Source organism: Euprymna scolopes, chromosome 32 (assembly GCF_053919585.1).
Source record: "Euprymna scolopes isolate OS-2025 chromosome 32, ASM5391958v1, whole genome shotgun sequence".
Classification (NCBI taxonomy): domain Eukaryota; kingdom Metazoa; phylum Mollusca; class Cephalopoda; order Sepiida; family Sepiolidae; genus Euprymna; species Euprymna scolopes.
Window position 1 is genome coordinate 48,070,304 of NC_136513.1, and position 26,460 is coordinate 48,096,763.

The 26,460-nt window shown below is 32.8% G+C and overlaps 1 protein-coding gene across 17 annotated transcripts in view; it reads left to right on the top strand.

Annotated features, from left to right (window-relative positions):
* The window catches only part of LOC145256322 (calpain-B-like), a 267,137-nt gene that overhangs the window by 40,859 nt on the left and 199,818 nt on the right, over window positions 1-26,460 (top strand). For 7 of the 17 annotated variants that reach the window (XM_080115054.1, XM_080115055.1, XM_080115059.1 and 4 more), the window contains exon 1: window positions 20,123-20,945. The exons of 8 other annotated variants lie outside the window; for them this stretch is intronic. In XM_080115054.1, the coding sequence (XP_079971180.1) occupies window positions 20,508-20,945 (438 nt within the window). In that variant the 5' untranslated portion in view covers window positions 20,123-20,507. Of the gene's footprint in view, window positions 1-20,099; window positions 20,946-26,460 lie in introns of those variants that run through there. 2 more of the 17 variants (XM_080115068.1, XM_080115069.1) reach the window with 1 other exon arrangement.

Sequence of the window (26,460 nt, forward strand, 5' to 3'; positions counted from 1 at the left end):
ATATATCACAAATTGAAGAGAAAAGGTCAATAAATAATATATTCAAATTTAAAACAAAAAAAGTGTTTTTTAGAAATTTACCTGTAAAGTTCGAAGTTTAAAACCTTTTTTTTAAACCACGTTGTTTGTTTTTTCTTTTGTTTTTTTTTAATGAAACCTTGGTCTTTGCTCCTTTAATTGAAAAAAAAATTAGGGCTTGAATTACATTTTTCGAGTAGTTATAAGCTTGGAAAGACAGGGGGTCGAATAATTCACGCCTCGCATTTTGAAATGTCTATTAAAAAGTAAATAATTAATTTACTCACCAAAGTGTTATATATCACAGATTGAAGAGAAAAGGTCAATAACATTAACTTGATTGGAGACCGCTTTTTTTCGATTTTAGATGCATAATACTAATTCGAATTTTAATAAAATTATTTATGAAACGAAAACAACGTAATATGCTTAACTCTGCGTTAGTCCTATCTGGTGTTTTGTGACCCCAATTTCGCTTAAGTGCTCATAATTCCCAGTTGGCAACTTATTTCTTGTCCTCCCTAGCACACGTATCTCAGTTTTCCTTGGAGGTAGACCTCGCTTTGTCCTTCTGGGGTGTCCAGTCACTCCAGCTGAACAACGTAGGTATGATTTTATGATTTATATATTTTTGTATTTTTCCAGTGAGAATGGAAATTTGTAGATATAAGCACATATTATGTATCATTAGGTTACTCTGTAATATTTAATATGGTGTTTATGTTTTGGTATTTTCTGTATCATATGTTTTGATGGAATTATTATTTTATTTATAATTTATTACTCTTTCAGTCTTGTAACTATGAGCTTAGCTAATGTAATATCTTAATTTTTTCTTAGTTTTATAATTTATTTTATTGTATTATTTTATATTAATATCCAATAGATACAAGTGATTCAAATTGTTCAACAAGGATTGTAGATATATCCTGAACCAGCAGGTTAACTATATTTAACAAAATAATAATGCTATAAACATTTTTGTATTGGAATGTATAAACACACCATCGGATTAACCATGTTTGGAACATCCAGGTGACTAACGTAGGGTTAAACAGATTACTTTTCCGCGTCTTTCTTTGATTGCGATCCATACAAATTGCTCTGGCTTGCTTGGAGACCTGACCATCGTGTTTGAATAAGGTATAATTCGCATCAGTCACATAAAGTGCACCATCTCAGGCATTATCTGCTTAATTGAATAGGGAGTTTATTTATCGCCGGTCGCCTAAGACGTTCATATTGTGAAATGCCAACAGGTCAGCCGCGGCTGTTTTTGTACAATGTACACAATCAGGTTTTTCTACCTTCCAGCTTTGTGTCACACCTTGCTGAACTAGGAAATTAATAAACCCCACCTGGTACACCCTGCCACATTCTGACACGGTGCTTTTGCGTATTATTTCGAATCTTCGGACTACTGTTCTCATTTTGAGTGTTATTGTCACAACGTTTCGGTCGATGTAACCTCCGGCCTTCTTGTCGAACTCGGAATACTATCTTGTCAAACTCAAGAATCTGCATGGAATTTCGAAAGGAACCTTTTTTTGTGGTTTCGGGCATTCCAGGTATTACTTCCTCTTTCGGGGGGAGACGTTGGCTTATTATCGGTCGCCTGAGAGATCCCTACTGATGAATGCTGACGGATCCGTTCTAGGCTACTTTTATATAACCTTCCAGCGAGTCCCCTGGAGAGAGCCAGATTCTCCAACCCTACGTTGAATTGACTTTAATTTTCAACCTTACCGCAGTGTACACTAGTTAAAAATACTTACCTGATAAAAAAAGAAAAACGTTATTATTAGTACGTTATTATTAATTAATTACGTAAAATCAACCGTTTTTGTTTTTGTTTTTTTAGTTCTTTTGGGGTTTTTTTTTAACATTGCCTTCCGTGATAATTTGCGATGTAAAATATTTTAAAGAAAATATAGTTGGGAAATTAAAACAATTTATTTGTGGTCATTTTATAGCATTAGCAACGAAACAAAAAAAAATCAAATATATAACAAATAACTGTTACCAAATGCAAGATAAATTACTCTTCTATCTATCTGTTTAAGTTTTGTTTTGTCTTTTAACTTATTTTAAAGCGTTTATGTAGTTTTGAAACATGTAGTGCCGAGTCTTCTTAGAGCAAGAAAAATATGGACGACATGAAACGGTTGTCCGCGGAATCTCGATAAGACAAATATTGGGTTGGTTTCGATTGTTAGCGATTATCACGACACCCTAAATGACTGTTTCATGTCGGCCATCTTTTTCTAATTCTAGTTTAAAACTCTGTACTACTTACGTTTCCAGCTACATAAACGCTTTAAAATAAGTTAAAACTTATCCAGATGGGTAGAAGAGTAACTTATCCTTCCTTTGGTAACATTTATTTGCTATATATTTGTTTTGTTTTGTTTTTTGTGGGGGGGGGCACTTTTTTGTTTTGTTGTATATGTACTGTACAGATTCCCTTTTGTTTGAGGGGGGGCTACCTGTTTCTAACGTACTTGCTAAAAAAATAAAGATTATAAGCCTTTTAAGTTACTATAAATATCGGTCGTGGACAAATTAGCCATTTAGTTAAGCAGAGAAAGTAAAGATGCCCACTTCGCTAAGAATCGATATTTACGGTAACTTAAAAGGCATATAACTCCTAGTAAATATTAATTATTTGGTGCTTTGCATTACTGTCGCAGAACAACTTTTTGGTTTCAGTTTGAAGAGCGCATATCAAGGGGAGACAATTCAATTTCAGAAAATGTCAACAACAATACACTAACACAAAATATTGTTTGAATTAAAATAAAATTAAGAAAATACATTTTTTTTTAAATTTACACAAAAATTTTGAAATGAATAAAAGTTGTTTAAAATTTATAGTTTTGAACAGTCATTGATGGAATGTGACATTTTTGTTGTTTTGAGAAAACAGTTTTAAGAAAATCCGGTGCTTATACACTATTGGGTCGAGATTTTGTAGTCGATAAATGGAGTTTTCAGACAAAAAACAATGGTTTCTACTGATTTTTTTGTGTCGATTCTAATAAATTACAATGTAGCTTCTAAATTATGCAGTCGAAATTACCTGAATATTACTGAAGCTATAAAAAACTTTAATCGTGTTAGCAGGTGAAAAATTTCGGCCATCTTGTTTAAATCGAAACTCTTCTGTGTCTTACGATCGTTTTCATCAAATTCTATTTTTTATTTTCTTTAATAAATAATTTTCTACCTTATCGATTTTCTTAATTTTTTTTTATAATCATCTTAAAAATAGATACCATTGTTTTCGTGTAAAATTCAGTATTACGATTTCTGAAATTTTGTCCTAATAGTGTAGAAGCGCCGAAAATTCTAATAGCATAATTGCATTTCCCTTCCTCCTGTTCTGTGCTCTTCAAAATAAAACCAAAAAAGTTGTTCGTAACAGTAATGAACAAGTGACAATTTTTAAGGCAACAGGTGATAAATAAATAGTTAAAACAAACAAAAAATGTTTATAACTAAATTTCAGAAATGTATTTCTTTTAAAATAATGTCGCTAATAGTAATGATTACTCTTTCGTCAATTATTGAAGAAAAATCGCTAAAAATAACTTTACTCTAAAAATCCTAAGGTAAGTTTATCCTCGTCCCCTTGCCTCTGGTCAGATGCAATGTCGGTTTTTAATGTGGAGAAGATCCCACTCCGCCAAAAACGAGGGCAGTCTGAATTGGGGCAAAAATTTAAAAATAAGCTCAATCGAGAAAGATTTCTCCTGGGACTGAGGATAGAAAAGATGAACCGTGATATTCATCTGTCATTTTCAAGTTTGGAAGTTCAATTTCCCAAGTTCACTTTTTAACATTAACTCTCTCTGAGGTCATATTTAGAAAAAATGTGTCTTCTTCTTCTTCTTCTTCTTCTTCTTCTTCTTCTTCTTCTCCAATCATTTTAATTCATTCTTGTTCGTTCTACTTTAGACACCTATTCTCTCAGTGTTTCGTTGTGGTTGGTCGACGTCCACGATTCCTATTTGCTCAATGTGGGAGTTAATAGTTTTCATTCATATATGTATATTTTTAGTAGCCTCGTAAGGCCACAGGGGAGACAACCAAGCAAAAAATAATAATAAAATAAGCAAAATTCATCACAAAGCAGCAAAACTGAAGCTGCCTGCCAGGACACTATATATATATATAAATGTAGGCAAATTTGGGCATATCTTATTGGTTTGAAAATATAGCTTCTTTTTTGCCACTTGTTATAAAATTTAAACCATAGAATAGTATTATAATCTTCAAATAACCTTCAAATGTTCATGTAGTTTCGTCACATAGAACCAAAGATATGAGCATTTCAATATTCAATTTGGCTATCAGTATATATATATATATATATATATATATATATATATATATATATATATATATATATATATATATATATATATATATATATATATATATATATATAAAGAGCAAACAGTTAATAAAACATGTTAAAAAAACACTTTGAAAAAGAGTTAAAAACATATTTAATCTGAAAAGGAAACACTTGATAAGTGGATAGTCCTTAATCCGCGGAGTTTCAAAGAAATACTTTCCTTCTCATCAGAGGGTAGGAATTGGCAAAATGATGAAACTACAAGTAAGTCAAAGATCTTACTTGATAACAAAAAGTGAAGCAGAGGGAATATGGTGAAGAAAAAGTGATTACACGTGAATGGATTATATATATATATATATATATATATATATATATATATATATATATATATATATATATATATATATATATATATATATACCACGTTTTTGGCAATTTTAGAGAGAGAGAGAGCATCTATTTTGGAAATTTTATAAGTTCGAAACCTCAGCGACTATTGGTCAGAATTTAACAAATGAAGGGTCGTTGGAAAAATAATGACCTGAATTGTGTACTGAGTTATGTGACATTTGCCTTTAAAATCGCATATTAAATGGATCATCCATCATTCAGAGCCTACTTTTTTTTTTTTTTTGCCATTTTGTTACAGCCATAAAATGTTTCAATCAGTCGTTTGTTTTCCTAGTTTTGCATATGGATTACAAAATATCTGATATTTCCCCAAAACCTCTGGCCTTGATGGAGGGGAGACTAAAACTTGATTCCAAACATTTCTCATATATTAGAGTCCCTGTCTTTGGTTTTCATACATAAAGTAAATTTTACAGTGTATAAGGATTATTTGATACTGGAGATATTCATAATCATACCCTATTTCCAAAAGAAGGGAGATATAACATATGAGAAATATTTGGAATCAAGTCTCCCCTTGCTGTTATTTCAGATCATTTGAAACTATAGCAGCAAATTTTAGTCTCTCCTCCATCAAGACCACAGGTTTTCGGGAAATATATATGACTAGCATGGGTGCCCGGCGTTTCCCGGGTGTTTGGAGGTGTATGCTGAGCAAAAAAACAAAAACAAAAAAAACGTAAATTTTTTTAACATTTATTGTTTTGGGCTCAAATCAAGTTATTAAGTTAGATCCATGTCGAAGGAACCTATATCTAAAATTTCAAGTGTTTAGACCCAAAATTGTGGGACGAGTTTGGTAGAGTTCTCAAAGGTCAAATTGTGAATTTGACCTCTTAACACCACATTTCTGGCCGAAAACCGATCACATAGATTTTCGCAAATCTCAGTACACTGTATATCAAATTTCGAATCTATAGACTAAAAATTGACAGAGTTATTGCGTAGGGAAATGTATACAGACAGATACACAGACACGTTCACTTTTATAGATATATAGATTACCCTCAAGACCAACGCGTACTACTCCAGATCGTACCCCCCATCCTACCCGGGACAAGATGATGGCGTGTGATTATAGCCAACATTTACTTTTTACCTACGTTGCTTTGTTGTTAACGATCAACTATCTGGCGCACACTATCTCCACCTCCACCCCTGGAATTTTAGCCTGGATGTGGAAGGATGGGGTCAAGCCGTGGCCAGGCATGCTTAATGGTGAAGGGTGGGAAACAAGACGTGAGTTTCGGCAGCGTTTTTTCTTCCACCCTTAAAACAAGCTACTAGGTCATAACAAGCTACTGTGAAATTAGGGACCATATCTCTTAAGTAGAGAGTTGAGCAGCAAGATGTCTATTCAGATTACATCTAAATTTCTGCATGTTAGTACAGGCAGGGAAGCAAGGGACGGAGATGGGAGTATTTGTAAGAAATAAACTATTAAAGTAGAAAACTTTCCGGCATCTGGAGATCACTACAATCGAAGGGGGGGAGCACTAGTGCCGTGAGTTTATCCGAGCACATTTTATTGGAGTATTTGTAAAACAATGCGGTGATGGGATAAGGGGTTAGAGCTTGATTAACAGTTGGAGAGCCATTGGCTTAGATAATCTTTTTTTTATATACCCTGTCCAATAGAGAGAGAGAGAGAGAGAGAGAGAGAGAGAGAGAGAGAGAGAGAGAGAGAGAGAGAGAGAGATGTGCTTGATGCAAGAACCCGTATGTGGCACTAATGCTTGAGGCGTAAGCGAATGATGGATTTGTAGATATATCGGATACTGGCTGGTGTATGAAGTTTTCTAGCATGTTAAGGGGAGCCCAACTTCTTTGTTGCAGCCTTGGCAATGTCTTCTATGTATTTTTTACCGATTCATGTTACGTGTGATTGTTAGGCCGAGGAGTCTGAATGATGAACTGTCAGTTAGGGTGATGTTATCCATAGCAATCGGTGGTTGAAAAGTGTTTTACATAATTGTTAAAAGAAAGAAGCGTTAAAGAAATGAGACGATTAAGTCCATTTCTAATATTCCAAACAATTTTATTGAATTATCTTAAGTAAATAAAAGGGAACGAAAGCAAAAGTTAGTAAATGAATAAATCTATGAGTATGGACGAATGTAAAAGGTTAGAGAGTGCATGCGACAGGGAACAAGTGTCCCGTTTATAGGTAAAAAGGAAGAGTTCGTTTCATTTTACTTCATCGAAGTTCTAATCAATGAGTCCCCTTCCTCGGGTTAACACTTAATCTCTATACGAGATACATTAATTTATACTCATATAATTTTGTTGATGTTGTTGTTGTTGTTGTTGTTGTGTGTGTGTGTGTGTGTGTGTGTGTGTGTGTGTGTGTGTGTGTGTGTGTGTGTGTTGATACTCATATTAAAAACAATTTTTTCTATTTATTTAAAAAGAAAATATAACTTCGTGGAATTGCATTCACTCGCAAAAAGATGTAGCTAATTTGCATATTCTTTTAAACATTCATTTTAATTAATTCTTTATTAGTTTCTCCGGTTTTCTTGTGAGATGATCATCTTTAGTTAATTATTACGTGTAATTATATTCATGCAGATATTCTACATGATTTATACTTGCGTAATATTTGCATAAAAAGGTTATAGTAAACACAAACCTCTTTCTATATATATTTATGTATGCGCATATATATATGTTTAAAAAAAATTGCCTACCAAACTCCTCTGTCAGTTTTTGGTCTACAGGCAGGAAACTTAATATATAGGGTATTCACACCCATGCGAAACTTTATGTTTGGGTTTTAGCTGGGGAAAATCGGTGCAAAAGTGTGAAAATAAAAAAAATGGAATTTGCCAGGTAAAGGTCGAACTACGGCATTACGAATATGCATGCGTAACGTAATAGCTATTGGTTAATGTTTTAATTTTTAGCCTTTCAGCAAACATGTCATTATAGCCTGGGTATTAACGTCAAAGGAAAAAGTAAATCGTAAGCTAAACGCTTTGGTTTCGCTTCTCGGTAGTGGCGCACGAGTCATTTTTTTTTTTTTTACATTTTAAATCTTTACTATGTTTGCCTGTTTCCTGACTACAATTTGGATGTCTTCAAGTCCAACATAAACAAATTCCTGATGAACCGCCCCTTAAGTAAAACACTTTATCAAATCTCCAATACGAACGATTACTACGATACTATCTCATTGATTACTGTACACGTAATAACCCTTATTCCCGAGTGGCTTCTGGGCCTTGATAAGTGGTGACCTCCATGTAAAAAAAGGTCCAATATAATATAATACGAAATCTGCATTAATTAAAATATCATGTTTAAGCGTATTTTACGACCATGATCTCCTTTCCCTCTCAAACACTGAGTCAGCAAAGAAGTTGAGAACTATTGATTGAAACAAAACTATTAACAAGGTATAATACATATTTTTTCTGATATTTTTCATGTTTGGTGAGGCCTGTTTTCCGTATATTTATGGCGCCGTCTTATATTTCTCTCTTTTTTTTCCACGACTTTGAAATCAAATTTTTCAAATTTTATCAAGTAGAAAATAATGTTTATATGCGATTTAAACCCCGATCCTTCTTCTTTAATAAAGAGTAGAAATTACGATGAGTTAATTTTATTAGTTTTTACTTGTATTTTTTGTTATGGGTGTCGAAAATTATACCTAGCTATAGTATATCTTTCTTATCGTCTCTTGGTCTAATTATTGTAGAACAAGAATCCATCCAATCTGGTGGAGTATCCGGCTTCGTGCTCTTACTTGAGGTAACATCACTTAAAGAAGGTTCACTTTTCCCAGTAAAAGCACATGCGGGTTAGCCATACTGATGAAATCTTATTTTAGCCACGAATGCTATGTGAGTTTAAATATTTAGTCAGGATTTGCTTGTAATGAAAAAGTATTCGAATGCCAGGTTGTCCTGACAAACCCTTGTATAGAGAGACCCTAGACACTCGGGGATAATGTCTAATAAGCATTCAGGTTCGTATAATGAAAATTTGAATGTCCTGTTTGCAAGGTAAGTAAAAGAGTTTATATATGAGATTGTGTGTACGTACACAGTTGTTGCCTTCAAGCCTTGCATACTATGAGGGATTGGAATCAAAGGGAAGATTAAAACCATGCAACGCATGTCAATGATGAAAATAGCTAAAATCTTAAGGAACATCCTCAATTGCAGAAACAACCCACATATACTGCAAACGTTTGTAACAGACGAAATTTGCAACAAGCAAAAGCAGGAGCTAATTCTCGCGACTCAAGATTTGGAATCTACTGTCTTCCTGGCTTGTCCAATCACAAGCCAGCTCTCAATCACGTGACCGAGTGTATAAAACATAAAACCGGCAACAAGCTCTCTCTCTCTCTCTCTCTCTCTCTCTCTCTCTCGCTCTCGCTCTCGCTCTCGCTCTCGCTCCCTGTTGTGGCTGGTAGAAGACATCGTCTGGGTCCTAGCATGAGTACATACAAGCCAACATGGCTATCTCCAACACACGCATCCACTGAACACATTTCTCTTTCTTTCTCATTTAACCGGCCTGTCTAACCTACGTCTCGGGACTGCCTAACCCTTTATCTCTCCGACTACCAACTACAACACGTGTACACTGAACTATTCTCTCATTCAACAAGCCGGTATAATATTCAACCTATATTTCCACACAAGAACACATTCAGCTACTATATTCTTACTAACAAAGATAACCAATAAAGTTGCGTTTAAATGTTAAAATGTGACTTCCTTTCATTGTCTTATCTTTACACGTTCCTATTTACTTGTCTTCCCACGAGCGAAAATTTAGATGATCAGTTTTTAATATAAGAGAAACACAGCTACACACATGGTAAGTACGCGTCTCACGACCACAATGAAAAACAACTTTCTTCTTCTTCTTCTTCTTCTTCTTCTTCTTCTTCTTCCGTGTACCAGCAGAATTTGGGCGTGGTACCTGGTTTTGGTATAACTATTTTGGGACGTCTTTATGTATGGCCAAGAACTATACAAAAAATAGGAATTGGTGCATAAAAGTTATTTTTTAACAATGGAAAAAAATGGATGTGTATATATATATATATATATATATATATATATATATATATATATATATATATATATATATATATACTTCACACTTCCGGTTATAAGATAGACGAATATTGGCTGAAGAGAGCTTGATAAGGATACCTTAAACGGGCCTTATTATCGGGCTTGAAACCGACGGTACCAATGATCTGTCTCAACTAACAACTTTCTGTACACAAAATATAAATACGCTCTTACAATTTGGATTTTCCTTTTAATTGAGCACTCTGCTGGAATTCTTTTTCCAAAAAAACTAATCATATATATATATATATATATATATATATATATAGTAATTTATAAAATATATATGGCGATTAAGCTACACTGAATATTCTGCGTTTCATCCAACTATAGGATTCGTCAGGCTTATGCGCATAAGCCTGACGAATCCTATAGTTGGATGAAACGCAGAATATTCAGTGTAGCTTAATCGCCATATATATTTTATAAATTACTAACTAGCTCTACCTACGTATTGAGCACTTTTGAAGTAAATACTTAAAGTTTACGCATAAATCTATACTTTCGTATATTAAATTTATGTGAATAAATGAAGTAGTTATATATATATATATATATATATATATATATATATATATATATATATATATATATATATGTATATATATAGTGAATAAATGACAAAAAATATATTCAAAATTCACAATGTTAATCATCTTATAACTTATTCCTTTAATTCAGTTGACATTTACAATTTTCAAAATGGCGTAATTGAAATATATTAAAGGTATTTGCAGCTTCTCTTCCAATTTTCGGATTTTAATCATGTCAAATCACACTTTATTTCTTTTGACGAATTGATTGTTGCTATTTCTTCTGATGAGTTAAGGGCATAATAGATTTACTGATTGATATAATAATTAGTGATTGATTTTGTGCTACGAAACAGATACTGTCAAGAATTGTAAATGTCAACTGAATTAAAGGAATAAATTATAAGATGGTTAACATGAATTTTGGAATATAGTTTTTGTCATTTATTCTCTATATTGCTCTATAATTACATTGAGCTTCTTAAATAAGGATTGGTATGTATCATAAGAAAATACATTTCTACAGATATATATATATATATATATATATATATATATATATATATATATATATATATATATATATATATAAGTGGACTCATTTAGTGTTTCCTTTTTAAAATTAAATATGTTTTTAACTCTTTTTCAAAGTGTTTTTAACATGTTTTAGTAACTATTGGTTCTTATATATATATATATATATATATATATATATATATATATATATATATATATATATATATATGTGAGAGATAGATAGATAGATAGATAGATAGATAGATAGATAGATAGATAGATAAGAAAATATTGTACACCGGTACATACATTGTACTTATTTTTGTTTAGTGATATGCGGGAAATACTAAACAACCACCTATTTTAAAATCAAAAGTGAAAACAAAAAAATACTTACCATAAACCATCCCATAAGTAATCAAACTTGGTTCAAATCATTGATCATTTCTCATATTTCAGCAGACGGTGCTTCTGCCTCATATGACGCATGCGTGCGCATCGGTTTTGTAATATCATCGATTAAGCGTCTCAAAAAATGTTGAAATAGGCCCGACATGCATCCCTGGGCATAAACGTTTTATTTATAGAATTAAAAGAAACTTGCACTTAAAATTTCACCTTTTCTTAATGTGTCCAATCAACGTTATTAAATGCGTGTGTGCATTGCATTAGTATGAAAAACCATGATTTGTAAAAAGTCTACTATATGAAAGCCTCTCTGTCCCCATATTTTCAAACTCTATCTCCTCCGAAACTAAAAGTTGCAGAGCAGCGCTAGGGCCTCAAATGATCGGAATTTTTACAGACCGTTCTTTAATTGGTCTTTAACTGGTTAAAATAGCTTTTAAGAGGTCAAAAATGGGTCAGAATTGAAAACAATCATTATACTTTCGTACATTCATCTTAGTTTATTTTTGATTTTAAATTTTTAATCAATACATATGCGTGTTACGTTGGTGCACTGGTAACGTCATTAGCTTTAAATGCTACAGTTTTGGTTTCGATTCTAACTGATTGTGCCCATTTTTTTTTTTTTTTAACTTTTGAAATCACGACTCTTTAATAATATATACGATATCTGGACAAATTAAAATATCATATTTAAGCGTATTTTACGCTTGGGCAAAGCCGGGAACCCACTAATAGAAAATAAAAACCGATCTATATAATATTCTGCTTGTTTCTTCCGTAGTTAGTCCGTCCGTTACGCTTTGTAAAAAGTCGAATACAATTTTTGAATACCAAACTGCTTTAAAAAAAAAAAGCCAAATTTACGAAATTTGGTTTTAAAAAGAATATGAGAGTGACCTCCCTTTGATGTAGCTTCGTTTCCAAATGTCATAATAATATATGATCAATGTTGTAATGGTGTGAGAAAGGAACTCGGTAATTTCAATGTGAAGCGGTTCTTCGTCGAAGAAAAAAGTCGGTGAAATCTTATGTAACAAAGGGAACATTCAAAAGAAACAGGGGGAAAAGGACGTTTTCTGTCAAATTGTACTGGACTGAAGTAGTAAATTTAAGATTGTCATTTACAATGTAATTTTATTATTTGTACTGAACTATGTAGCACAGTATTACTTTCTGAGTATTTATTAGTATTTATTAATTTATTTCATTTGAGTCAGTTTTATATTTAAAATACAATGGACATTATTTTCATGGAAATGGTAATAAACTCATATTTGCTGCGTGTTATGATTTTTTGTCCCAAAACACTAATTTTTGCGTTATCTAACTAGTTAATATCTTTCATGGGTTAAGCTAGTAAAAAACAATAGATTTCCAGCATAGCCGGAAGTAGCTAAAGTAATTTGCCCTTCCGTAATTTTGTTTAGAAGATATGTCGCCATGTCATATATGACGATAAATACGATAAACAGGTAATATTTGCTAAATAATGTTTTTAATTAAGAAAATAACAGATGATTTCAATACAAAACTAGATAGATTTCATTCTAAATCAGTTGTGTTGATTTTTCCAACGCCAGTAACAATTCTAACGTGCAACTAACTTTTCCTAAAAATAACTTACTTATCCATGATAATAGCATTTCAGCCCGGCGTTGTCCGGATGTTTGGAGGGGTGTGTTGGGCAAAAAAAAAAGTGGTAGTAGGAATTCAGGCTTGTACCCGTACCGCGAAGGAGGAAAAGAACGGGGAAAAACGTGACGTCTTTGCTGTTACGACCACCGCCAAACCGGAAGTGACGTAGGTTTAAATTAAGGCTAGACAATCGAAAAAGGGGATGACTTTCGAAAATATCGGCGAAAAAAGCGATCCCTCCCTGTTGAAAAGTGCCCATTTGGGGGTGAAGAAATTAATGTTTTTAGCCAAATTTTCGGTATTTGTCGTCTGAAGGGTCGAGCTTCAAAACGATACTGACACTGTGAAAATCCGACGCCTCTGTCGAAAGTTTTAGGCAGACATGCAAACATACATACATACATTTATATATTGGTAGCTCAAATTTTCGACCTAAACCGATTAAAAAGCTTGCCCTATCTCTGAATACCCTTTATGTAAAATTTGAAATGTTTAGACAAGAAATTGTCTGAGCAACGCCGGGCACCCAGACTAGAAAAATATTTGCGAGGGAAAACTGCATAGTTTAAAGTTTAATTAACAAATATAAAAAAACTTTTTTCCATAAGTGGGTAAATAATGAGTTCAAAGGGTTAAACAGTTTCTTCATAGGCCACACACATTTTTGTTTATATTCAAATCAATATTTTTAATGTCGCTACACGATCATAACAATGTTTCGGTCAATTAGTTATAAATAACTACCGACCTCGTCAGGCAGCGCAAAAACTCTTCTTTAAAAAAGTCAAATGCTCAAATGAAAACGAGGCTAAAATAATAATAATAAACTTCACAAACCTTGTGATTAAAAATAAACCACGTGATTATGTACGAAAACCCAAAGAAGACAACAGAAAAGGATAAGATAAAACAATGAGGGGGGAAGAGGGGAATAAGAATATGCGAGGTTTGCATTACTGTACACATAGAGTCGAAAAAGTTGTCAAAAAACAAATATATAACAAATAAATTTTATCAAAGGCAAGATAAGTTACTTTTCTACTTAACTGGATATGTGTTTAGTGTTTTTATTTGATATAACATGTTTATTCAACTCGAAAAACATACAGTGTTTACCGATGTATTGGAAAATTAAAAATCGCGCCCGACTTTCTCTTTGACACGGAAAGTTTGGGAAAAGGAGTTAAAAATAAAAAATAAAAAAACTAAACAAAATACTGTTAGAAACTCGCTTAATATATGTTACCGTGACATTAGCTGACATATATTCGGTGAGTTTTTAACAGTATTTTGTCTATTGAATATGCGTTTACAATCAGTCCTTCACGACTGAGACAATTTTTTTTATTTTTGTACCTTTTCTCCACGTTAAAAAACGACCCTGGTGTCTAACTCTGTCCTGTGGGGAGGCATTGTAAATAGGTACAATAAATACCCACGCAAAAAGTTGAAAACTGCTAGAACACCAGCTTTTCTTAGAGATAAATTCATCAATTCAACACTACTAAAACCTTTTGACACATAACATTAAGAAAAGGGGGCTGGACGAAGTGTTTGTACTATGTAAAGTTAAATATTCAATATGCCGTATTTTAAGTTTTTTTTTTTATTATTTATTATTGAACATACAATTAAAGAGCTTGATTACTTCAACAGAGTGTTAAAAATTGTAGGTAAATTTTTTTTAAAAATTTCATTTTTTTTTTTATTACATTTTCACTCCGAACAAGACACATTGCCACTTTGGTGTAGGGGGGCTACTATCAGGGGCAGCAACTACTGGGGCACTATGTTGGGATTTGGGCAGAAAGATGTCGGTTCACGTTACACTTGAACTTCTTCATGTCAGTACAGTTAGGGAAGCAGTTCTGGAGAAGAAACTACTGGAGCAGAAAGAGCTTTTACATCTAGGGATCTCTACTGTGTTGGGGTGGGATTTAGCTGCCTGTCGGGTTTGTCGAGGGTGTTTACGTCGTGGGGGCACAAGTGTCTGCAGTTCGTCAGAGCATTCACCATTAAAATACTTGTAGAAAAGGCAGAGGGATGCAACGTTTCGTCGATGGGACAGAGGCTGAAGCTTAGATGCCAGTTCAGGGCCTATGAGATTGGTGGCTCTCTTTTGAACCTTTTTTAGGAGCGAGAGACTAGTAGCAGATGCACCAGCCCAAATGTGACAACAATACTCCATACATGGGCGAATGGTGGCCTTATAGAGGTACAGGATACTTTCAGGTGTCAGTAGTTTTCTAATACGGTAGAGAGAGGCTACTTTTTTCGCAGCGGCCCTGGCAATGTTTTCAATATAATTGTTCCAACTCATGTTTCCTGTGAATGTTAGGCCAAACAGTTTGAAAGATATACTCTCAGACAGGGAGTCACTGGCCATTGCTATTGGTGGCAGAGAAGGTTTCTTGTAATTATTGAAGGAAACCAATTTAGTCTTGGCAGCATTGAATGTGACCATCCATTTATGTCCCCATTCCACTACAGATTGGAGGTCATCCTCTAGTGTTTTTGCCATTTCTTTAGTTATGTGTTCATGTATTTTCCTGTCATGCCTGTTATAGAGCGTGGTGTCATCAGCATATATACCCATCTCAGAGGCAGTTTTGTCGGGAAGGTCATTAATATAAAATTAATATCTAAAAGTAATTTATATTAATTTTGATTTGTATAAAACCATAATGTTATATATATATGTGTGTGTGTGTGTGTGTGTGTGTGTGTGTGTGTGTGTGTGTGTGTGTGTGTGTGTGTGTGTGTGTGTTTGTTTGTTTGTTTTTTTTTCATTTTACCTCTATCGAAGTTCTCAGATACACCGATGAAGACTGAAGGATCGTTCGAAAATTATGTACCTGTAAAAAAAGTTTTTACATTTTTTTTCATAATATTATTTTGTATTCCTGCACGTCACCAATTGAAAACGAGTAAAGAAAAGTTATAAGCTTTTATACTTTTCGTATTCTTATATATATATATATATATATATATATATATATATATATATACTAGCAAAAGTACCCGTCGTTGACTGGGTTCAAAAACAGCCTACAGAAAATGGACTCTGTTTTATGAAAGTATGATAGGTTATGAAAAGGAAGGGTTGTAAAGAGATAGCTTCGAATTTGGGGGTATCAAAACCAAAGCAAAATATGATGAAAGTAAAAATAAAATAGATAAACCCCATAATTTATTATACCATACCTGTTCACAATGAAACACTTATCACAATATTCTGTGGATCTATATTAAAAAAAACCTTGTTAAACTTTGTGACATATTTCCATTCTATGGAGGTCAGGTGCGAACGAACACCCCATAATTTTATCATACCATATTTCTTAAACTGAAACATAATTATCAAAGTATACTTACGCAACTAGATATGAAAAGTCTTTATTAAGTTTGTGCCTATTTCCATTCTATGGAGGCCTGGCGCGAACGCAGATCCCACAATTTTATTATACCATCCCTATTTAAGTTAAAACATACTTATCAAAGTATTATTATATACATCTATATCAAAAACACTTGTAAACGTTGTTTTGTTTTTTGAATTTTTACATTTTTTATTTCCATACTTTGTGGATCAGGCGCGAACGCATACCCCACAATTTTTATGAACCACCATTCTGCGAGATCAAACGTACCCATTCCTGATCCTCGATGCACCTTCTATCATTATATGTGATCAGTTTTTTAAAATAGTCAAACATATAGGAGCCTATTCGTGACCAGACACACACACAAACACACAGACGTTCATCTTTATATATATATATATATATATATATATATATATATATATATATATATATATATGTGTGTGTGTGTGTGTGTGAGAGAGAGAGAGAGAGAGAGAGAGAGTCTAAAGAAGCTTTGAGTAAAAAAAATGTAAAAAAAAAAAATAAAGAATGCAATTTAAATTCTCGGAAAAAGAAACTAAATTTAATCTATCACAGACTTAGCACCTACATAATCCGACTTCTAAAAGTGTATAATTAAAAAACAGAATTCATTTATATATGGATGAAAAAAGAAAGCCTTAACTAAAATTGTTAGATATAAGCAGACTTACCACTTGCATAAGCCGATTTCGCAAAAGTTTTCAATTATAAAAGAGAATTTGACTATCATTCAAACCCGGTAGTGTTTGATGAATATATGGTTAAATGGCAGTTTTAGTCATTTAGAACTGTTTTAAAGCTTCACCCCTCACTCATTTTTCGATCAAATTTCAAACAATTATTCCAGTTTATAGATCTCTTTCTCGGTTATATTGTGAAAAAAAAAACATTTTCAATTTTCGTTCAGTAAAACAAAAGTTATGATGAATTTACTGGTGTTCAAAATCGTAAAAAAAAAAAAAATTAAAAAAACGTAAGATGGTGAGCGACGTTTTTTATAACAGGTTTCCATAGCAACAACGTTGCTGCAGAGACTAGTGTTGCTACCAATTCACCGCTCTCGAGAAAAGAGAAGTAACAAGTGAAACAGAGATTGAAAGAATGAAAAAGAGATTTTATTGAAAGCAGACGAGTGCCGTACATTGTTATTACATATGTGTTAGTCATGTTTATGGGGGCTAAAAAATTAGACTGAAATTAAAAAAAGAACAAGGGAATTTACTGGAAGCCTGGAAAAATCATGGATTACAATAGAAAAATGCGAGCATGAAAAGTAATACGGTTAAGCTTAAACATGGAAAAGTAAAGGACTAGTTGTTAAAACTGGAAAAGAAAAGGACAATATATTCCAGTAAAAATATAATAAATTTATAACTTAAAATATTGCAGCATTAAGAATTGATTATATAATGCTATAAATTGAATTTAAAAAATTCTTAATGCTGCAATATTTTAAATTATAATTTTTTTTTTTTTTTTACTAGAATATATTATCCTTGCCAGAGGTTTTGGAAAAATATCAGATATTTTGTAATTCGTAGCAAAAATATAAAAACAAATGACTATGATTGAAACATTTTATGGCTGTAAAAAAGTACCAAAATTAGGCTCTGAATGATGGATGATCCTTTTAATGTGCGACAAGGGCAAATGTCACATCGCCCACTACACAATTCAGACCATTAGCTTTCCAACGAGCCTTCATTTGTTAAATTCGGATCAATAGTCGCTGAGATTTCGAACTCATAAAATTGCCAAAAAAAGGTGACATATCTATACTGGTAGCCAAATTGAATATTGGAATGCTCATATATTTAGTTCTATGCGATGAAATGACATAAGAACGTGTGGACTTTTTGAAGATTATAGTACTATTCTATGATTAAAATTTTATGACCATTGGTTAAAAAAATATCTATATTTTCAAACCAATAAAATATGCCCAAATTGCCTACATTTGAATATATAATGTCCTGAAAGCCAGATTTAATTTTGCTGCTTTGACATGAATTTTGGGTGCCCAGAAAACTCGTCCCGGGAAAACTCGTCTCCGGAAAACCCGTACCCAGAAAAATCCCCCCCCTTTTTGCTAGGTAGGAAAACTGGTCCCTTATTGAATAAATATCGATTGAAAACACATTTTATTACCGTTCTTGAAGGAGATATTGTTTTTAAAAGAGACTATGCATCCCCATAATATTTTAAAAAAATTATTTTTAACTCTTGCTTAAAAAAAAAAAACTTGATCACGGAGTCAAGATCCGAAAACGAAACCAAATATTTATTTAAAAAATGCTTTAGTTTTAACACTTTTTTTGTCATTACGAAACAAAAATAAAGAAAGAAAACACGTGTAGTCAAAGAAAGCGATTATTTTATTTAGAAGAATTAATTCAGTTTAAATAATTCTTGTGTTATTAAAAAACAACAAAAAAGAAAACACGGTCTTATGCAATTTTGGTACCGCGCTGAAATAATAACGTTATTATTTCGAAAGCCATTCTTTACATGGGGGGGTAGGGTAGGGTATCGTTTAAAAGTAATTTTGGGGGCACTTGTGTAGTGTAGTACTTAAAAATATACAAAATTATTTTCTTTTGGAGGTGGGGGTGGGGGACTCGTTTTAAAACTATATCTATCGCAGTATTTTCTTTAATTTTCGGCCATTTTTTTGTTAAAAATTATTTACTAAGAAATGTCTAGTCCGCTATTACTTGCTATTTCTTTTTAATTAAATAAACTCTTTAAAATAAGTTTAAACACCAAAAACTTACAAAGCTAGGTAGAAAACGAAAACTTAGAAAAATCAATTTAATTTTTTAAAAACAATAAACATGTAAAACTATTTTTATTTTTTTTTTTTAAATATTATGGGATGTGCCATATTACCTAAAAATATACAATTTTTTTTTTCTTTTGGAAGGGGAGGCTCGTTTTAAACATATATCTACCTTAATATCTTCTTTAATTTTCTATTTTTGAGCAATTATCCTCCTAAGGCGTAATCCTCTTATGTCGGACATTTTTTGTTCATAAGTAACACTCGACATTACTTTTTTTTTTAACTAAATAAACTCTTTAAAATAAGTTGAAAGACCAAAAACTTTCAAAGCTAGGTAGAAAATGAAAACTTAGAAAAATTAATTTAATTTTTTTAAAACAACAGTAAAAATATTTTTTTTAAATATTATGGGATGTGTATTCTCTTTTAAAGACAATATCTTCAAGAACGGTCATAAAATGTGTTTTCAATCGATATTTATCAAATAAGGGACCAGTTTTCCTACCTAGCAAAAGGGGGTCGAGTTTTCCGGGGTCGAATTCTCCGGGGTCGAGTTTTCCGGGTACGAGTTTTCCTAAATTCGAATTTTGTTTATGGTTTATTTTTATTTTTACTTATTTATTTTTATTTATTTATTTATTTATTTTGCTTGATTGTCTCCCCATAGCCTTGCCAGGCCACTAATAGGAAAGTAAATAGACCCCCCCCGCCCCGTACAACGTGAACCTCGTAATAAATAAAGATGAATAAATAAAAAATAAAAATAATGTGTGAGCCACGTAAAGACGGGAAACGCGCACATAGACACAGAGACATGAAAGTGGTCGCAACATTTTAATGAATATACAGATAACTAATTTGATAATTCACTTTTATTTACATGAAGAAAAACCAATTGTATCTCGCGCGCTCTGACGTCATACCGGAAGTCAATCCGGTCTCGTTCTGACACCCACGCATTTTCGAGTACTCGTCCGGATTTATCAACACTCGATTTATTTTTATTTACGCTGCTACTTACTCGCCCTGTTAGTAAGTCGACGCACTTGCTGTCACTCATAATTAGTAGTAGTAGTGATAGTAGTAGTAGTTGTTGACCTCCTAATAAACTTGTGGGCATCTTTTTAGCAGTTCTTTCTGCTGCTTGTTGTCACGCAACGAGTTAGGCATATTTTTTTCATATTTCTGGAGGTACAAAAAGGGATCAGCAACAAATCCTGCTAGAATACACAAAAATACTTGCTTTTCAACTGTTGTTACGATCGCAGAAACTTTTTTAATTATTTTCTTCTGTTGAAATACTAAGGGATCACAAAAAAAAAAAAAAAAAAAATGTTTCCTAGTTCCATGAAATCCTTTTTTTCCGGCATGGACGGAGGCGGAGGCGGTGGCTCCCGCACGTTCAACTACTCGTTCAGTCGTGGGGGTCCTTCCATTGGATTTGGGCAAGGCGGTTTCAAATTCAGCCTCTCAGGAGGAACCAAGGACGGCGGATTTTCCTTTTCTGACGACAACGATGGAGGCTATGGAATTCGTATACCGTTTACGCCCGGTGGTGGCGGGCAGCATTCCCGGGTCATCGGGCGAACCTCGAGGAAGGCCCGGGAAAATCCATTTGTTGGGATCGCAAATCAAAACTATGAAACGATCACCAAGAAATGTCTCGAAGAAGGGATTCTATTTGAAGACCCGGAGTTCCCAGCCGATAATTCATCATTATTCTTCGATGAAAATGCCCAAACACGTAATCTTGAATGGAAGCGACCAAAGGTATGTGTTGTTGGGGAGAGAAGAAAAAAAAAAAAGAGAAGAAAGCGTTTTTTTTTTTTTTTTTTTTTTTTTGTTTTTTTGTTTTTTTAGTAAAATATGATCGATTGTTTTTTTTTTTATTTTGGGAATTTATAAAATTAAATTCAGTTTTGTCAACATAATCTCAGTTTTATTTTTTAAAAACAAAGTATGTGAAGGTAAACCCCTTTTTGGTGCTTGTGCATTTAACAGACCGTGATATTTTTTTTTTTTAATTTAGATAAGATTGTTAAGTTTACTTCAATTTTTACGATATCTCTTGTTTATTAAATTATTGGGTGAAATCACAGAATAGTTTTAAAAAAACCCTCATGTTAAGAATGGCCTTCTAAATAGTAACATTATTTCAGTACGGTCCGTAAACTGCACAAGAAGCACCATCCTTTTTAATTATTTGTTATCGTTATATGGCTCTGCTGAGATATTTGTGTGCTTCGTTTCTGTTTCGATTCAGATTTTCACACACACATAACTTGTGGTTAGCCGTGTGAATTCCTTGGTTGGTGTCCTCAGAAAAAATAGCTTATTATTTACTTCTCATATGTGCATTTTTAAACTACTAATCTTTATTCTTGTATTTAGCACTTTTGAAATAAAGGTGATTATGCAGAGAAGGTACATGCCATATATATATATATATATATATAGAGAGAGAGAGATAGTATTTTAAAGTTTGTCAAATTTTACGGTATCTTTTCTTATTTTATTGGTGCTAGTGCAAGTGCACTTATTGATCCGCGCTATTTTTTAAATAGTATTTTCAAGTTTAATGAAAAATATCTCATCGCCCACTACACAATTCAGATCATTAGCTTTCCAACAAGCTTTCATTTGTTAAATTCTGATCAATAGATTAAATTTTATTAAATTGTAAGGGGGTTTGTATTACTGTGCAGTAGTACACATAGATTCGAAAAAGTTGTCAAAACAAATATATAACAGATAAATATTATCAAAGGCAAGATAAGTTACTTTTCTACCAAACTGGATATATTTTTTGTGTTTTTATTCAATGTAACATGTTTATTCAGCTCGAAAAATATGCAGTGTTTACCGATGTATTGGAAAGTTCAAAATGGCGCCCGACACTCTCTTTAACATAAGTTTGGGAAAAGGTGTTATAAATAATAAACTAGACAAAATACTATTAAAAAAAACACCGAATATATGTCAACTTATGTCACGGTAACATATATTGAGCGAATTTCTAATAGTATTTTGTATAGTTTATTATTTATAACATCTTTTCCTGGACTTACCGTGTTAAAGAGAGAGTCAGGGGCCATTTTGAATTTTCCAATACATCGGTAAACACTGTATGCTTTTCGAGCTGAATAAACATGTTTCATTGAATAAAAACACGAAAACTATATCCAGTTTGGTAGAAAAGTAATTTCTCTTGCCTTTGATAACATTTGTTATATATTTGTTTTTTTGACAACTTTTTCGAATCTATGTGTACAGTAATACAAACCCGAAAACGCTCCGCTCCCAATGTTAAGAATGGGTTTCAAAAATCATTATTTGGGCACGGTTCCTTCTCTGCAAAACCACCAAAATAAACACCAAAACAAAAGTAATTACTTAAATTATAATACGAATGTGCGTAGATAAATAGATGAAAACTCCGTAATACGTAACGTGCTATTTATATATATGTATATAATCTTAAAAGTTAAATTCAATTTTTACGGTATCTTATTAAATTGTTAAATGAAAGTACAGAACAATGATAAAACGCCCTCCCCATGTTAAGAATAGGTTTCTAAATAAGAGCCTGATTTCAGCACGGTCCGTGATCTGTAGTGATTATTGGATTACTTTCTACCAAGTTCATAAATGTGTGTGTATGTATGTATGTACACACACATATATATATATATATATATATATATATATATATATATATATATATATATGGTAATCTTGAAGATTCACCTTCCTTTGTTTACAAAGCCATTTGTGGAAGTGACGTCCGACATATTTTTAGCTACGGATGACCAAAACTGTATAGAATTAACTTTTTTTTTATTTAAACTTAATGGACTTTTTTTTTTTTTTTTTTTTAGATTCATGAACTGTTTTTCCCCCCATTAATATAGGTATTATTTTACTTTAAGACCCGTCTCACGTCCGTATATAACATTTTTTTGTAGATTTCGGTGTGCTAAAAACGCATCTGAAAACCGTTTCCGTTGCAAAAAAAATAGTTTTCATGATATGAAGAAATTACTTTTTTCGAAAAATGAGTGATCACTTTTCCATGTAAATTTAACTTAAAATGAGCACCCACTTTCTGGCCACCTGAGAGAAGGGGCATTTTTTGTGTGTTTATTAGCTAAAAAGTTTTTTTGTTTGATTTCTTTTGCATGGTACTATTTTCCATTTCACAGCCTAGCCTTTGTTTACGCTACGCACGAGCATAAACGAAGGTTGTTAAATGTGTACTCGCGTACCAAACTGCCTTGTCACAGTAGCATTGGCGAAAAATTAAAATTAGACGAAAAACAAGTAGTTTTCCAAATATTAAACCATGTAATGTTATGTTATCACGGGTGGCCATTTTGTACGCGCAAGCGCGCGCACATGGCCTATGAACAGGATTTCTAGTATTTCCTGAAAACCGCAGGTATCGATGGACGATCGAGCCAATGTGTAGTGCTATTTGTAATAAATCGAACATTTTTAGAGGATTTTTTATTCGAAAATATGGTACTCATGCAGTCATGCATGCAGTCATGCACTCATCATGCAGTGCACCATGCAGTGCAATCCGTGCTAAAATAATGTTATTATTTAAAAACCCATTCTTAACATGGGGAGGGTGTTTTCTCCCTATTCTGTACTTTAATCTTACAATGTAATAATAAAAAAAAAACATCTAAAACTTTAATTGAACTTGGAAATAGGATTTAAAAAATAGCGCGGATCAGTAAGTTTATTAACACCAAATATATTTAAATATTTTCTAAATTAAAAACTTTTAAATTATATTTAAAAAGAAAAAAAAATGTTTAATTTTATTAATTAAACAGGCTGTTTAAAACACATTTGTTGCACCTTCCTCCCCCCCTCCCACAAAAAAAAAATCCATCACGAAATGTTCTTTTCTTTCTTTTTAATTAGCACCATTGCTCTTAAGTACTCTAGTCATTCCTCCTATGAAAAAAAAAAAAAAAAAAAAAAAACATACCCGGCCCTTCAAGTCCAATGTAAACTAGTTCTTGTTGAGCCGTTTCCTCAAATAATCAAATCCTACCCGCGCTGCACTGCTGCAGTGCACTAGTGCTGCAAGCTGCACTATTGTCTCGGTGACCACCGACAATCTTATCCACGAGTGGCCTTCGGGTCTTGCTAGATGTTGAACCCACATAAAAATGATATAATCATAGTGCTGTGGGCTGTGCCCTGTGCGGATGGAAGGTTTCGAAAAACCAATTCCAAATATAGGTATGATTACAGTTTAAAAGTAAATAAAAAAGTTTTACGGATTTAGCAAAGTTACGACGTCACATGTTAATAGAAACAAGGCTTATTGTATTATTATATGATTGCTGTATAATAGTAAGCCTTTTTTCCACTAAGTCTTTCTGGATGGATTACTCGTGATCGCCTAAAAAAAAAAAAAGAGGTGGAATCTCATTTTGGGGGCGTGGTGATTTATCTGAGGATACTCATCGAAAAAATTTTTTGAAAATGTAAAGTTCGTGAAATCCAACCTATTTTTGTGAATTAAAACAAAAACAAAAATGTGCTTGTTAAGATAGTCGACGGATCGATTTTTTTTTTAATATATGTGGATTTAAGTAAAAACAACTTTATTTGTCATGTTGAAAATAGGGCGGACGGCGGACCTGAACGAGTTTTCCCTCCTGCCGTAAAATTAGTTGCTTTAGGTTTGTTTTACTGTACAGTGTACACATAGATTCGAAGAAGTTGTCAAAAAACAAATATTTAACAAATAAATGTTATCACAGGCAAGATAAGTTACTTTTCTACCTAACTAGATATGTTTTTAGTGTTTTTATTTAATGTAACATGTTTATTCAGCTCGAAAAACAGTGTTTACCGATGTATTGGAAAATTAAAAATGGCGCTCGACTCTCTCTTTGAAACGGTAAGTTTGGGAAAAGGAGTTAAAAATAAAAAAAAACTATACAAAATACTGTTAGAAACTCGCTCAATATATGTTACCGTCACATAGGCTGACATATATTCGGTGAGTTGTTAACAGTATTTTGTGTAGCTTTTTATTTTTATTTTTAACTCCTTTTTCCAAACTTACCGTGTCAAAAAGAGTCGGAACAACAGTAACCAGCCCGAGTGAAGAGAAATGTAAAAAATGAAAGTGGTAGTAGGCTCGAACTCCTATAACGCGGAGATGTGTCCATCGCAAAACCATAAGTTGCGAGCATTCAAATTAAGGGTAGTCAATTCAAAGGAGACGATGACTTGCGAAAATTTCAACGTAAAAACCGACCTCTCTTTGGAAAAAACGGCTCAGTTGAGGGTTTAGGAATTCATGTTTTTGACCAATTTTTCAATATTTGTCGTCCGAGAGACGGAGCTTCAGCTTCGTAACAATACCAATTTCGTCAGGATCTGTCGCGTGTGTCAAAAGTTTTTGGCAGACATGCAAATACACTCACATACACACATTTTGCCTTTTATATTATAAATAGATGCATTTCAGTGACCGTCGCCATTCTTAACATGGGGAGGGGGTTGTAACACGCATGCGCATTAGTACATGTTCATTTGGAAAAAATGGTCACCGGTAAAAACATAAGGATTATATTGAATAATAAAGGTTTTAATATCCAGAAAACTACTTGTCTGTCTTCTATTTATTTGTCGATTAATTCGCCCTGCAAATTTCATTGTATAAAAGACACTTCCTTCCGTCATATTCTATCCTACGCCATTATTAAGGAGTTTAATGTAATATATTTCAATATCTTTCTTAAGAAACATTATGATTTTATTATTTGTTTCTTACAAAATATGTCTTTTAACCCTGTCATTCACCCTTGGTTGGTGGGGGGGGGGGTAACACCCTCTTAAAAACTTCGAACAAACTGAGAGTTGCCATCCGAACTTAGGGTTAGTGACAAGATTAAGGGAAAGCTTTTTTTTTTTTTGCTTTTTTTTTTGCTTTTTTTTTTTTTGTTAAGTTGTTTAAAAAAGCTATATTAATTCGGGACATTTGTAAAAATAAAAAAAATAATCTACAAAAATCAACAAAAAATTTCATTGCAAAATAAACAAAAAAAAATCTGTAAGAAATCAGTTTCTTAATATAAAGCACACATACTTTTAACTTTGTTTTATCTTTCGGGGAAATGAGGGAAGGAGTTAACTTTTAATGGTTTCCATTTCTCGTTTTGCGTTTTGACGATAGTGAAATTAGTGACGAAGGTATGTAAAGAGAGTATATCAAAATCTTCCCCGCGTGCGCACACACACACGCCATGTT